Source organism: Choloepus didactylus, chromosome 12 (genome assembly GCF_015220235.1).
Source record: "Choloepus didactylus isolate mChoDid1 chromosome 12, mChoDid1.pri, whole genome shotgun sequence".
Taxonomy (NCBI): Eukaryota; Metazoa; Chordata; class Mammalia; order Pilosa; family Megalonychidae; genus Choloepus; species Choloepus didactylus.
Window position 1 is genome coordinate 25,229,870 of NC_051318.1, and position 14,085 is coordinate 25,243,954.

The following is a 14,085-nucleotide window of genomic DNA, read 5'->3' on the forward strand; positions in this document are numbered from 1 at the left end:
TGAAGCAGAATCTTGAGGTCTAAAAGCTTAATTTGCAAACATGACCTATTGAAAAGTGAAAATAGAGCTGTTTGGTTGCTTTTGCAATCTGACTTTATTTGTTATCATATGGGTAGACGTTACATTTATTTTCCATAAAGTGCATCTTTGCTAATAACATGTCTAGGAAACACATCTAGGAAACATCTAGAGACCCTGGGATCTTTCTTTGAAAGGCTGTGGAGGGAGAAAAAGAACAAAGTATCATATGAAGTGATTTTGATTCTATTTCCCATCTGCTCTGAGCACTGGGCAGCTCATTTCCTAGACTGGCCACATGTCCTGGGTGATTGGTACCCATGGGTGGTACATTCTCCGTCAACTCCATTTAAACATTTCCTGCTTCATTTGTAGCCCTAAAAAATAAACTTCACTGTGGTTCCTTTTAAACCAGTTCCTCTGAGTCTCACTAGCTCTCAGCTGGGGTCTTTCCTGTGCTAGCAACTTCTGACTGCTTTTACTTCTCGGGGGGTGAGGGACTGATTAATTCAGCAAATACCCGTTAGCAGTGACTCTCCCTGGCACCCCCGGTGCTGTGCCTTCAGGGAAGTTAAAATGATGGCTTTCTAGCACCTGCATGTTCTAGGCAGTGTCTCCACAAGATACTAGCCTTGCTCTTACTAATTTGGCAGGCTCTTGGGTCAGAGCCTACTCATGTATTTCCTCTCTTGATCTCACCTCAGGACTCTCTGAGGTGGTTCCTGACTCTCTTCAAATTTTTGAGAACCTTCAGATATTTTGGTTGGGTGAACCAGCTACTGGAGATGGTGCAGATCTTTCCACTGGATGTGGGTTTTGAGCAAGTGATCTCAAACATCCCTTCTTTCTCTTTATACAAATTCAACCACTCTAGGGATGGCAAGACCAAGATACAGTTGTAGGTTAAAACTGCCAAATGGTCTTGGATCTCATTACTCCAAAATTTTCAATTGGTGCTCCAAAGTGTTCTTACACAGGTTAAAAACCTTTTCCTCACTAACATCACATGGTCTGCCCTTGAGGAGTCAGCCTGCCATTGGAGTCATGTTTGGTGTTGGCGTCAGGGAAGTTTTGGGGTTGCGCATGTTGCAATTTGGGTTCTGTAAGTCATGTTTCCCCCTTCTCACATGCTCCATGTCCGGTTTTATAAAAAGTACAACTTTGTCACTTCTGACCTGACTTCCTGGTTTAAACAGAGCTGCCTGCTCTGCCAGTAAAATCATCTTACACAGACCTTCTGTCAACACTTCACCTTGCGAGAACACAGAAGTTTCCCTATGATAGAGGAGCCGCCTGGTACCAAAAATCTGTGAACCTGTTCAGATTAGAAAGAAGGTTTTCTGTCTTCCAGAGAGAAGGAGGCATGTCACTGAGCATGCACCAATACTTTCTTGCTCCGAGTGAACCTAAATATACAGAGCACCTATTAAGGGATAGTAACAGGTTATTTAGAAAAGGTAAGCCATTGACATTCAGGGACCCTGCATCGAGTGCCAGTTGTGGTTTCTTGAGGCATTTGGAGTACTTTGAAGGGAACACTCATTTCAGCTGTGGTTGGTGGCATCTGGGATGGTATTTTCTTCTCTATGACTAGGTAGGATTTGGTGCTATGTCTCCACATTCCTCTCGCTTGGTCTTATTATGTTACATAAATTTTATTTTTTTAAAGCAGTTTCCCTTTGCAGCAGGAAGTTCTCTTCAATCCTCAATTTCCATAGTTAGATCTTTTTAACTTGCATTGTCAGTGGGCAAGTCGCAGCTGGACATGCTTTGCTCACTTTTATAGGTTTTCTGTACAATTCTTGCGTCAGTCCTGAACCGAGCATGGGAAAATGCAGAAGTGCTACTGGGAAGAACAAACCCAAACAATGGATATTTTTTTTTGCTTTCAAGGGGAAAGGAGGCCAGCAGGGACTGCTGTCAGGCACTGCGCTCCTCTGACCCACCCTGGCCAGCAGGAAGCTGCTACTCCCATTTTGAGGGAAGGAAGCTCAGGGCGCCTCATTACCGTGGGGAATGCCCCGCAGCCAGGGGCAGCGTGAGAATTTGACTTTCTAACTTAAAATGTCATGTTTCATTGGTTGTAGTGTTTGTTCTCTCTCACTGAAGTCGGTTTGGGCTTCTAACTGGCAGACACCAGCTATCCCAAGGGAAGTTGGACAACAGCCTCAGTCTGTCCTCCAGTTCCACTGAAAGAATAATGAGGCTGAGCAGGCAGTGCTTTTGTACTGATAACTTCAGAGACAAGGACCACTGGCCTCCGGGCAAGCGAGCAGTGTGGGCCCTGCCTGCTCCTGCTGGCAGGCCTGTGAAATCACCTATTTATCTGCAGGACATACAGGTGTGTCCCCAGTGGGGACTTCCAACCCTCCTCATTTTGTCTCACCCTCTGGGGGTCCCTGCTTGTTTATCAGCCTTCATGTGGCAGGGACGGTGGGCACCCTGTAGCAGAGAGGAAATGCCTCATGGTGGGAGACCCCAATGCAGTCTTCATCGTCTGAACACAAGGATTCCTTTTCCAGGAACCCTGCAGATAAAACTGATTTTTTCCAAGTGTAGAACTGGGGATAAGTCAGCTCAAAGCACAAGAATTGTTTCCACCCATGGAGAAGCTAGATCCGGTCCTATTTATGACCAATGGCCTCTGCAGAAATGACAGCAATTTTATGGCCAGTTTATGCCACAGCGGGATCTGTGTCTTCCAAGCCTGCCTCCATTTTTGTTCTTGAACTTTGGCCAATGGACAGGAAACAGAACTTCCGTGAGTCACCCTTGCATTTCACAAGGTGCTTCCAAGAAACAGCGGTGGGGACGGGGTGTCGGGGTTAGTGGAGAGTATTTTAAGTTTGAGAGGATAGTCTTTTCCATGCTCCATCCTATGTGGCTTTACAGCTTCAGCCTCTTATCTCTAACTCATGTGCATTCCAGTCCTCTAAGTAAAGCCTAGTTAATTAAAAAAATCAGCAAGCTCAATTTAAAATGTCCCTCAGATTCCAGGACTCTTGTACATGTAGTGAGTGCCGGGTTTTGAGGTTTCAGAGATAATGTCTCTGAAGTGCCTTGGGGTGCCTGGCATGTAATTGGTGCTCAGTAAATGGTATCAATTTTAAGATGTCTGCCTGGTTTTTGGAGAGTCTATAGGTTTGGACTTTAATCCTTGCTAATCGAGCTACTTGTGTGATTTTTAGCAAGTTAGCCTCTTTATGTGAAGTCTTATTTACAAAATGGGGCACATAATTCCTACCTCACAGAGTAGTGGGGGGGCAAATAAATATCCCATGAAAATGCCTAGTAGAATATCTGGAACCCAGAGAGTGCTCCAGAGGTGGTGGTTCCCTTCTACCTACAATTCTACCAGCTGAAGGATTTTGCTATGGTAGCTCATTGTTTTGGTTTGGTAAAGCTGAGGAAATGTGATATACCAGAAATGGGCTGGCTTTTAAAAACAGTGGGGATTTATTAGCTTATGAGTGTACAATTCTAAGGCTGTGAAAATGTTCAAATTAAGGCATCAATAGGACAATACCTTCTCTGAAGACTGGTGAGCTTGGGCTCCTCTGTCAGATAGCAAGGCACCTGGTGACATCTGCTGGTCCTTCTCTCTTGGGTTTCGTTGCTTCCAGCTTCTGGCCTCAGTGGCTTCCTCTCTGAGCTTAGCTTCTGTCTCTTATAGCTTCTCTGGGGAATATTTCTGTGAGCTTCTCTCAATTTCATCTCTTAGCTTCTATATGTATTTTATCCTCTTATAAAGCACTCTAGTAAGGGGACAAAGACCCACCTTGAATGAGGTGGGTGACATCTCAATTGAAATAACCTAATGAAAAGGTCCCACTGACAATAAGTCTACATCCACAGGAATGGGTTAAAAGAACATGGCCTTTTCTGGGGTACACAACAGCTTCAAACCACCACACTCATCTTGGTGGGAAACCAGCCAGAAAGCAATTCTTGCCTCATTTTTTCAGTAACATCAAAGAAAAATATCAGAATAACAGTAAAGCGGATTTCCTTTGTAAAGCTTTTTAATTTTTTTTATTTTTTGAGGTATTGTAGAGATGTTTGAGAGGAATAGAGATAGTCAAGTAGTTGTCTGTGCATGTGCACATGCTTGCCTGCTTTACTTATACAAGAGCCTTTAATAAATTTTAGGAGATGACCACGACCACCGCAAAAGCTGAGGCCACCAGGCTGTACAGGAGAAATTTTGCCCAAGAGCCATTCTCCATCCAAGAGGGCAGTTTCAGCCCTGAAAGCAACATCGCTGCTTCAGGAGAAGTCACTGGAAAGACAGACATCACGGTCCGTTCTAAATTGGCCTCCAGAGAGGGGTTGACCTAGAGAGGGTCGTTCCAGACCAGCAGTCTTGCTTCAGGTGCCCAAGGGAATCGTGGGTATCGCTCTGCCGGGGCTCAAGTCCACCTTCTGTGTGTAGAGGGGTTATTTACACTGCTGCACACTCCAGTGGGTTTTGTGAGCTGGGCGGAATGAGGTGAGTGGTTTGCTTATGTAGCCGGACAGGTGGACTCCGAGGAGAGCAGCTGGGAGAAAAATGCTGACCTCAGAAAAAATTGCTTTGGGGACAATGATGAAAACTTAAGTGAATGTTTGAAGTAAATACGTGTTTTAGGTTGAAAGTAAGAAAAGAAAATCCCAGAATGTCCTTTATTCTGTTTTCCTGGAGGTTTAGGATACTTTCCCAATGTTGCAGTTCATTTTGATTGTTTTTTCTGACTTTCAACTAAACGTGTACGTTTAGCTTGATAATAAAACAGCTTCCACTAGTTCCTGAAACTTCTGCTGATTTTCTCTTTTTTTCACATTAATATTTACTTAGACCCCAGAGTTTATTCATATTTCTTTAATTTTTACCCAGTGTCCTTTTTCTGTTCCAGAATCCCATTAGGGACACCACATTCCATTTAGTAGACATATGTCTTCAGGCTCCTCTCGGCTGTGATAGTTTCTCAGACTTTACTTAATTTTGATGACCTTGACAGCTTTGGGTCATCCTTGTCAGATATACTATAGGATGTCCCTCTATCGGGATTTGTCCGATATTTTTCTCATATTTAGATTGGGAGGAAGATCACAGAAGCACCATTTTCATCACATCCTATCAAGAGTGTATATTATCAACATGATTTATGACATGATGTTGACCTTGAGCACCTGACTGAATTAGCGTTTGTCAGGGTTTTCCACTGTGTTATTCTTTATCTTCCCCTTTCATTCTGTTCTTTATGGAAGGAAGGCACTAGGCGCAACCCCTACTTAGGGAGTAGGGTGTTAGGCCCCCCTCTTTTGGGGTGGAGTATCTACATAATTTATTTGGTATTCTGCACAGGAGATTTGTTTTCCACATTTATTAATTTATTCAAACATTTATATCAACATGGACTCATGGATACTTTTTTTTTTTATTAAATTCAGTTTTATTGAAATACATTTGCACACCATACAATCATCCATGGTATACAATCTACTGTCCACAGTATGATAACATAGTTACGCGTTCATCACCACAATCTATCTCTGAACATTTTCCTTACATCAGAAAGACCCAGAACAAGAATAAAAAATAAAAGTGAAAAAAGAACACCCAAATCATCCCCCCATCCCACCCTATTTGTCCTTTAGTTTTTATCCCCATTTTTCTACTCATCCATACACTAGATAGAGGGGCTTTGATCCACAAGGTCTTCACAATCACACTGTCACCCCTTGTAATCTACATTATTATATAATTGTCTTCAGGAGTCCAGACTGCTGGGTTGGAGTTTGGTAGTTTCAGGTATTTACTTCTAGCTATTCCAATACATTAAAACCTAAGAGGTGTTATCTATATAGTGTATCAGAATGTCCACCAGAGTGACCTCTCGACTCCATTTGAAATCTCTCAGCCACTGAAACTATTTTGTCTCATTTTGCATCCCCCTTTTGGTCAAGAAGATACTCTCAGTCCCACGATGCCAGGTCCAGATTCATCCCTGGGAGTCATATTCTGCATTGCCAAGGAGATTTACAACCCTGGGAGCCGGGTCCCATGTAGGGGGGAGGGCAGTGAGTTCACCTGTCAAGATGGCTCAGTTAGAGAGAGAGAGGCCCACATCTGAGCAACAAAGAGGTACTCAGGGGGAGACTTAGGCACAACTACATGCAAATTTAGACTCTCCTTTGCGGTAACGAGCTTCATAAGGGCAAGTCCCATGATTGAGGGCTCAGCACATCAAACCGCCAGTCCCAATGTTTGTGACAACATCAACACCAGTCCAGGTGAGGATGTCCAACACATCTGCACCTTCCCCCAGATCCTCAGGGCTGGGGAGGGGGAGGCTGTAAATATATTTTTTACTATCTGCCCAAATTACTCTGGGATGTGTCACTATTTCACTCCAGCCTATACTAACCCACCGTATCTCACTTCCTATTCAAAGTTCATGGATACTTATTTTATACTTTGGGTTATAATCCAAAATAATAATATTATTTTGTTGTTCAAATTGTTCCAGCTTTGGCCATTGGGTTCTCCTTCAGTTGCCTTCTGTGCCCGTGGATATACTCATCAGTGTGTGTGTGTGCTAGCACTTCTTTACTTGCTGGAACTACAAAATGCTCCAAGTTCATTTTGTATATTTCCTGCCTCAGTCCTAGAACCAGGCCTTTCACCAAGGAGACCTAGTTTCTTTTATTAGAAAATGGTATTAAAAACCAAGATATAGGTGCTAGGTGTGCTCATTATTACTGGGGTGTCATTTTTTTTAAGGCCCTCTCAGCTGGTAGAGCAGAGGAATATGTGTACTAACCCATGTGTATATGTATATTTATAAATATCTCTATATGTAACCATCTGTGTGTATATTAAATTAAACATTAATTCTTACTGATGTCTCTAGAGCTAATCCATTCCCACATGTATCATTCTAGCTTCCTTCTCTTGCTATATCTGTAAATTCCCACTCCAACAGTGAGAAACCTGGCTCTACCATTTACTTAACTGTGCAGTTTCAGTATACATGTATATGAGTGTCAGAATTGTTAACCCGTACCTGTGTGGGAAACAACTATCAACTAGAATACAGTGCTTACGGCCAGTGCCTTTTGCCTTTAATCATACAGATTCCAGGCATTTCCAAAGTTATTTAGGACAGCCCCATTTCCCCCAGCCCTCTTCAGTGAGTTCCTAAAACCTTTGCTGTTTTCATTTTTTTAAAATAAGTGTGCATGGTCTCTTTTTGTAATGGCAGCCTGGAGGTAAGACTGCCTCCCAGGTGTAACCTAAAATCTTGTATGTCCCTTAGCAGAATTAGGCAGCATTATGTTTTAGCCTCTGAGTTTAATTTACTCTTGACAATTGCTTATAGTATTTTTAATTTGATAACTTTCCCGAGTCTGTGAAGTGAGCCTCCTGCTGTGTACCTCTCAGGAGGAAATGATTGCTATTTCCCCATATTTTCTGCAAACCATTTGCTTGGGTTTGGCCTGTTGCTTCAAAATCCTTCTTGCAGCTCAACTTTACCCTTTTCTTCCATGCCTAGTATGTCATGGGATTTATTTTCAAAATAGCTCTACCTCACTGCCTTTCTGGTCTATTTTAAATAGTTCTTCTGTATTTGAACCAATTTTAAAATTCCTAAATGGCAGAGATTCTCTAACTCCTTGCTCTTGAGAGGCGCAGGACACAACATAAAACTAATATGACTAATAATAGTATACATGCCTGACACTGCTTTAGCAATTTCACATGCTGTAGCTAATTTAATTCTCATAAAGCCACTATGATGTGCAGATACTTGGTTTCATTTTACCCTGAAGCCCAGAGAACTGAAGTCACCTGTCCAAGCCATCCTCGTGACTTGCTCTTCTTGAGTAGTTTAGAGGTTGACTGCAGCTTTCCGGGATTTGCTAAGCATTTTACTGTGTGCCCCTTTAACCAGCCAGGATGGCTATTGTATTTCTTCTGGTTTAATTGGAATTCTAGCATCATCATCTCTGAAGGGGTGCTGAAAGTCACTTTATGAAGTAGTTAAGAGGCAGAAGTGATTCTAATTTCAGGGCATCCACTCTCTGGAAAATGTGGGACACTATTAGTGGGACATTAAACTTCATTTAAATTTTGGGGTGGTTATTCCTGGCACTGAGAAACTAGACTAGAAAACTCTCATGCAGTATATAAGGGCCTGTGAAGGGCAGGATTGGACTTTTCAAAATTCAGAAGTGTCTTAATGGTTTGATTCAACAAGATCTATGTCAATTATGTTTGAATGAGCTCATGGGCGCCTTTACATAAACAGATTTTGGGGGTTATGAAGTATTAGCTTATAGTTGGTTTATATTTTATAGTCTACATTTTTAAATCCAATTATGTATTGGGATCTTGATCTTATTCTTCTTGTCTTATTTATTTTAGTCTACAGCCAAGCAGCTTTTTACATTTAATATGGGGCAGCTGGCACTGAAATGTGAAATGCACACAGACATCAAATGTAAACCGAGTCCAGCAGGGATGTTCAGGACTCTGACAAACTTTTGGATTACCTTTTTAGAGTGGGGGTTGGAGTCTGAAATAAAGAGCTATCTCAACAACTTTCTCAAGGGCTTGCTGTGCTGCACAGCTTTTCACATCCTCTTGGCCCACCTGTTGGTTCCAACTGGTGCTGTGGCATCCAGCTGTGTGCAGGTGTAGCCTGACAGTAGCTGGCATTCACTGCACCTGGCTTCTCTGCTCCCACTGCCTGGGATACAGCAGGAGCCTGCTCAGACCAGGAAGTGTGCGGAATTAACACCCTTGGGACGGCCCCTGACCACTGTGGACAGCAGCTGGTGGATAAATATTTCTGTTCACCATGACTCACCCGGACAATCTGAGGCACCGTCCAAGCCCTTCCTCAGTGGGTCCCCAACAGGATTGAGCCCCGAGTTGCCTACAGTGGTAGCCACTGCAACAATGCACCCTCCAGTTGTCTTTTCCTCCTTCCTGGTTTAACTTTGCCCGGTCTCCTCTCCGGTTTTCCAGAATTACTCCCCCAAATGAACCTCCTGTGCAGAAGTCCTTGTGTCAGTCTACCTTTGCGGAAATCCAAGTCAAGACAGTTGCTATTTCAAATATAAGTGAAACACAGAATATTTATTTCTCTATGTGGAAATTCTTCTTAGCAAAAATTTAATACGAGATTGATCTTAAGGATAAAAATAAACTCTGTAAGTTGGACTTCCAAGTTTGATTTCAAGGGAAGTCAAAGCCAGAAACATATCTTAGGGACTACTTCTTTGAAACACAGATTTGCATTTGAGAAGCTGTGTTGGAACTAACTCAATTACTTTGGAAGTACATTGGTGAAGGACCTATCCAATGGATTCAAACTGGTGATGGATGTGATGTTTTCTGCAAGCATTAATGAATTTTAGACACAAACATAGTTCCCTGAGAAACGAATGACAACAGATTTGAAACAAACAAAAAAAGCCTCAAAATCTGTACAGAGTACTTGGGCTCAGGGCTGGGGTTTAAGCTAGAGGCAGATGTAAACTCAGTGTTAGCGGAAGTGTGTTTTGGCCTCAGAGAAAAGGATCACCAGAGTGAAGCTCACAGTTGAGCTTTCACATCGCTCATGAGCCAGACACAGTGCCTTGTATTCATTCGAGCAAATTTTGTGCTCTACAAACATGAGAAAATTAAAGCAGTCAACAATCTGGGTTTTAAAAATGTTCAAAACCAAATTTTATTTTGTGGTAGTTACACAGGGATAGAGTAGTCATAAAAGTACAACTCACTAAAAAGAATGGAGGGTAAAATCTTCACGATTACTTGGGGCAGTAAAAAATCACTCTAATTCTACAAAGTTTACTTCAAGTAGCATTGCTGGTGATAGACTGGCTATCAAGAGCTCTGCTTCTAGGTGAATTTCACAAACCCAATGGTGGGACGAATGACAGCTGGTGTGTGACTATCAGTTAATTTTATAAAATAAAAAGCCCTGTTTGGCCACCTTGAAGTGACTAGGATAATTCACATCAACTGCAAGTGGACTGAGAACAGTATCTAGAAGAAAATAGTGTTGTCATATGTTGGCTAGAAAACGGGGCAAGGCCATCCACAGAAGAGCCTCACGTGGGAAGAGGTGGTGGTAAGTTTTGATTTGCTGCACGTTTTAATTTGCTGCTCTCTTGTTTTGTACCATTCCATTCAGTGAGTTACATAAATTTGAGCCGTCTGCACCATTTGAAAGTACAATGACTATACAGGTACATATTAAAAAGTTAGTTACACCTAGTGGTATAAAAATCTAGTATGGTTTGATTGGGAGTGCTCAACCTGTTAATTGTTCTCTATTTGGAAGGGTCAGAGTGTCATAAAAAGGCAGGGCTGCATTCTGCAGTGGACACAAGTTAGAGTAGCCAGAGCCTATTAGATGAGAAAAGTGGCTATTTGGTATAAGCGCTGATGCTGAATTCCTTTGGTAGACTTTGTTTCTTTAAGAAAAAAAATGAACTTTCTTGTCAGCATCTGAGGTAACAAGTTAAGAAAAAGCACCAAAATGGATTTCCCCGATGTGCGTGTCAATTTAGCAGGAAAGCACTCTTCGGGGCTCCCCGCCGCTCCTGGACCACTCACAGGTTCTTCATGCAAACCTGGCAGCGGCTGATGTGCGTCCGGATGAGCCCGGCTTTGAGCGTGTCGGCAGAGGGGGAGCCCTGGAAGCTCTGCTCGGGGATGGTGGTGAGCCAAAAACTGTACTTGTTGGCGTAGTAGTGGCAGGTGCCGCGGCCCCCGTTGCATTCGATGAAAGGCGTGGCCCGGAAGTCCTCCAGACAGCTGCCCGGCGACACCAGACTCTGCCCGCCGCCTTCGTCCCCCGCGGCCGTGTGCTGTGCAGAGGGGAGGAGACAGGGCAGGGATGAGTGCAGGTGACCGGAAACCACCCGAGGGTCGGGCTCAGGTGATCATCTGCACTTGCATTGTTTTTACTGTTCAAGGAATCATGAACATCTATCCACGTCATTACAGACCCACTTGCAACATGTGCTCTAACGCACCTGCATTACTTTCTTAGCCTGCTGCAACCGATCACCACATGCTGGTGGCTTAAAACAATAGGATTTTATTCTAGAAGTCCAAAATGAAGGTGTCGGTAGGACCGTGCTCCCTCTGCAGGCCCTAGGGGAGAAGCTCTCCTAGCTTCTGGCAGTCCTTGGTGTTCCTAGAACTGGACTCCAATCTCTGCCTGGGTCTTCGCACCACCTTCTTCCCTGTGTGTGTCTATGTGTCCTTTCATCTGCGTGTAAGGACACCGTTCGTTGGATTTTGGGCCCACCTGAAGCCAGCGTGACATCATCTTAACTTGATTGCATCTCAAGGACCCTATTTCCAAATCAGGTCCCATTGCAGGCACCAGGGGTTTCAACCTATCTTTTTGGGGGATGCAATTCAACCCTCAACTGTCAGTGTTCAGCAGTAGGGGTTTGGCTCAGGAAATCATGGTTCCCATGCAGAAGCCAGCTGGGAGCACTGGGTGTGCTGCAGGTGGGGTTTAGTGGCATATGGAGATGTTCATGATTTGTTACAAAGGAACAGCAACAGTGTTGTCATATGTCAGCAACAAAGCAGAATACAATCTATAGATATAATCGACTAAATTTTAATTTAAAAAATTATCCACCCAATTGTCCATTGACAGAAAAGTGTCTGGAAGAGTAGATACTAAAATGTTAAGCATCTTTTTTTAAAGAAAAAATAAAATTGCGAGTTGGGTCAGTATCTGAGGTGAAAAATTAAAAAATAAGCACCAAAATGGACCTCGGAGCTCTTCCTCCGTAAATGTTGATGAATAGGTGGTAGAGCACGAATGGATTTAATTTAAAAAAAAATCTGTATTTGCTGGTCTTTGTACAACAAACGTGTTCCTTATGTAACTGAAATTATTTTTCAATCAAAGGGTTGTTAAGCAATTGGCTATTATTGAGATGACGGGAACTCTGACACAGCAGTCGGCTAGGAGCTTGGGCAAGGCATCTGAGGGGAGGTAGAAACCCAGAATCGGCAGCTGCCCTTTCCTTTGCTGTTTTGAGTTCTACTTTCTTTTGGTTCCATAAACATTGTTAGCTTTTATTAAGCTAGCCATGGTAGGACCCCTGGATTTCAAAACTTACATATATAGATAAAAGGGCCATGTGACTTGGCCAAGCAAGGTTTGAGTGTAAGTAGATTGTCAGAACACATTAATTCAGAACAGGAATATCTCAGCTGCAGTTTTCAAGGGGAAAAAGACTATACTGTCGTATATTTGGGCAGTGGCCCCAGTTTAACCTTTTCTTAAAAAAAAAAAAAAAAAAAAACAGCTAAAAAAACCACACATGCACCCAAAAACAAACAAAAACCGCACCAAAAAAATTAAAAAACCGCACACCACCTTCTACAAGTTTTCTGCTCCAGAGCACAGCAGCCCTTCCAACCCAGAGCTGCAGTGTGCTTTTTATTGTAAACATTCAGTGAAAAGCAGACTGTGTCTTCACAAGGCATCTGGGGCCTCACTTTGATCTGAAGTTGCCGAGCGTGTGCTCTGAGCTGCCAGAGTAAGCCGTGGGAAAGACACCCTGGACTCTCAGGGCTGCAGCCGGGAGAGAGCCCAGTGCTGGAGGGGAAGTGAGGAAGTGAGGCAGGGCCTCGGGGGCTCCGGCCGGCCGGCCTGGAGAGCATCCTGCCCACCTGGTGAGGGCTCTGGGCTCAGCCCCAACACACACTCACACGCACACCGACATTCATACTGACACACTCACACCCATAGACACTTGCACCCACACACTCACACCTCACACTTCTCACTAGCACCATTCCCACCTCACACACACTGCTGCTCACACACTCATGCACACTCAGTCATACTGACACAACCACTCACATTCATGCACACTCAGTTATACTGACACATACACACACACACACACACCTCCTTTTTCAGTGTGTTTCCTCAGCCGACAAGCCTCTGGCTTAGGGACTCACAGCAGCTAAATTATCTTAAACATCACCTTGGCAAGTGGCTGAACCCTGAGAAGTGATCTTGAACACTTTCACATCCTGTGTGAACCCATAGTAGCTTGAATCAAAAAAAAGAAAACCTAAAATAATGGCTGGCTACGTGGTTATTGTTGCCACAAGACCAGTTTTGAGAGAGATCCCTGAGGAAGTGAGAACAAAGAGCTTTTGCCAATGAGACAGCTCTTGCTGCCTGTCCGAAGGCCCCCTGTCTGTCCGGGGGCTCTACCCCTGTCCTCGGTCTCAGCCTGGCTCCCAAGGGGAATGCAGAGCATGCATCCCTTAGGACCATTTGCTCTAGTGGACAAAGAAGGGGTGAGCAAGGCGATACGTGGGCCTCGACACTGACCCCCGGCTACTGAATTCCAGCTTTGGAACAGGGGGCAGGAGTTTCTGAAGCTTTGAGCTGTGTCTTCTCCTTTCCAAAGTCAACTCTTGCCTACGCTATGATGCCAGCAGTCCCTAGCCTCTAAAATTGCACCCTAATCCTATAGAATGGATCAAAGGGCATTTGATGCACAGACAAGACACCCAGCAGTCCTGGGGTTTAGGTCTCTGTTTCCTAGACAGGGAGAAAGAGGCACAGTTAGAGGTTAAAAACAGATCAGCTTACTCGGACCTCTAGGGAATTTATCTGTAGTTCTTAGACGTCAACATGTATCAAACCCATCTGCCCTGAACCCCTTGTTGTATTATTTAGGCTCTGGGACTCATCATCTTATCACCCATGCCTTTTGTGGAATGCCAAATTCCAGGCTTGCTGGGTTATAAGGCATTTAAGTAGCGGATAATATGAGCAAATCCTATTAGTCTGCTCTAATGACATTAATTTGAAATGTAATTGCCAACGAAAGAAGGGACTTCTCTGACCTTTTTAGGGATACTGTGTAATCAGATTTCCTAAATGAGAAGGCTCATTTATTTTTGAATTTAACAATGGGAGTTAAAAAAAATAAAATAAAAGGAACCAAAGCTTACTTCCTCCAATACTTTGGGACATTATGAGGGTTGTGAAACCAAAAGGTTGCTCTTCAGGA

General features: G+C 43.5%; 1 protein-coding gene across 1 annotated transcript in view; it reads right to left on the reverse strand.

Moving 5' to 3' along the window:
• Window positions 1-9,712: 9,712 nt before the first annotated feature.
• COL4A2 (collagen type IV alpha 2 chain) overlaps window positions 9,713-14,085 on the reverse strand; it is a 213,807-nt gene continuing 209,434 nt past the window's right edge. Inside the window, exon 48 of the mRNA XM_037799948.1 lies at window positions 9,713-10,884. Coding sequence (XP_037655876.1) covers window positions 10,627-10,884 — 258 coding nt within the window. The 3' untranslated portion in view covers window positions 9,713-10,626. The remainder of the gene's footprint in view (window positions 10,885-14,085) is intronic.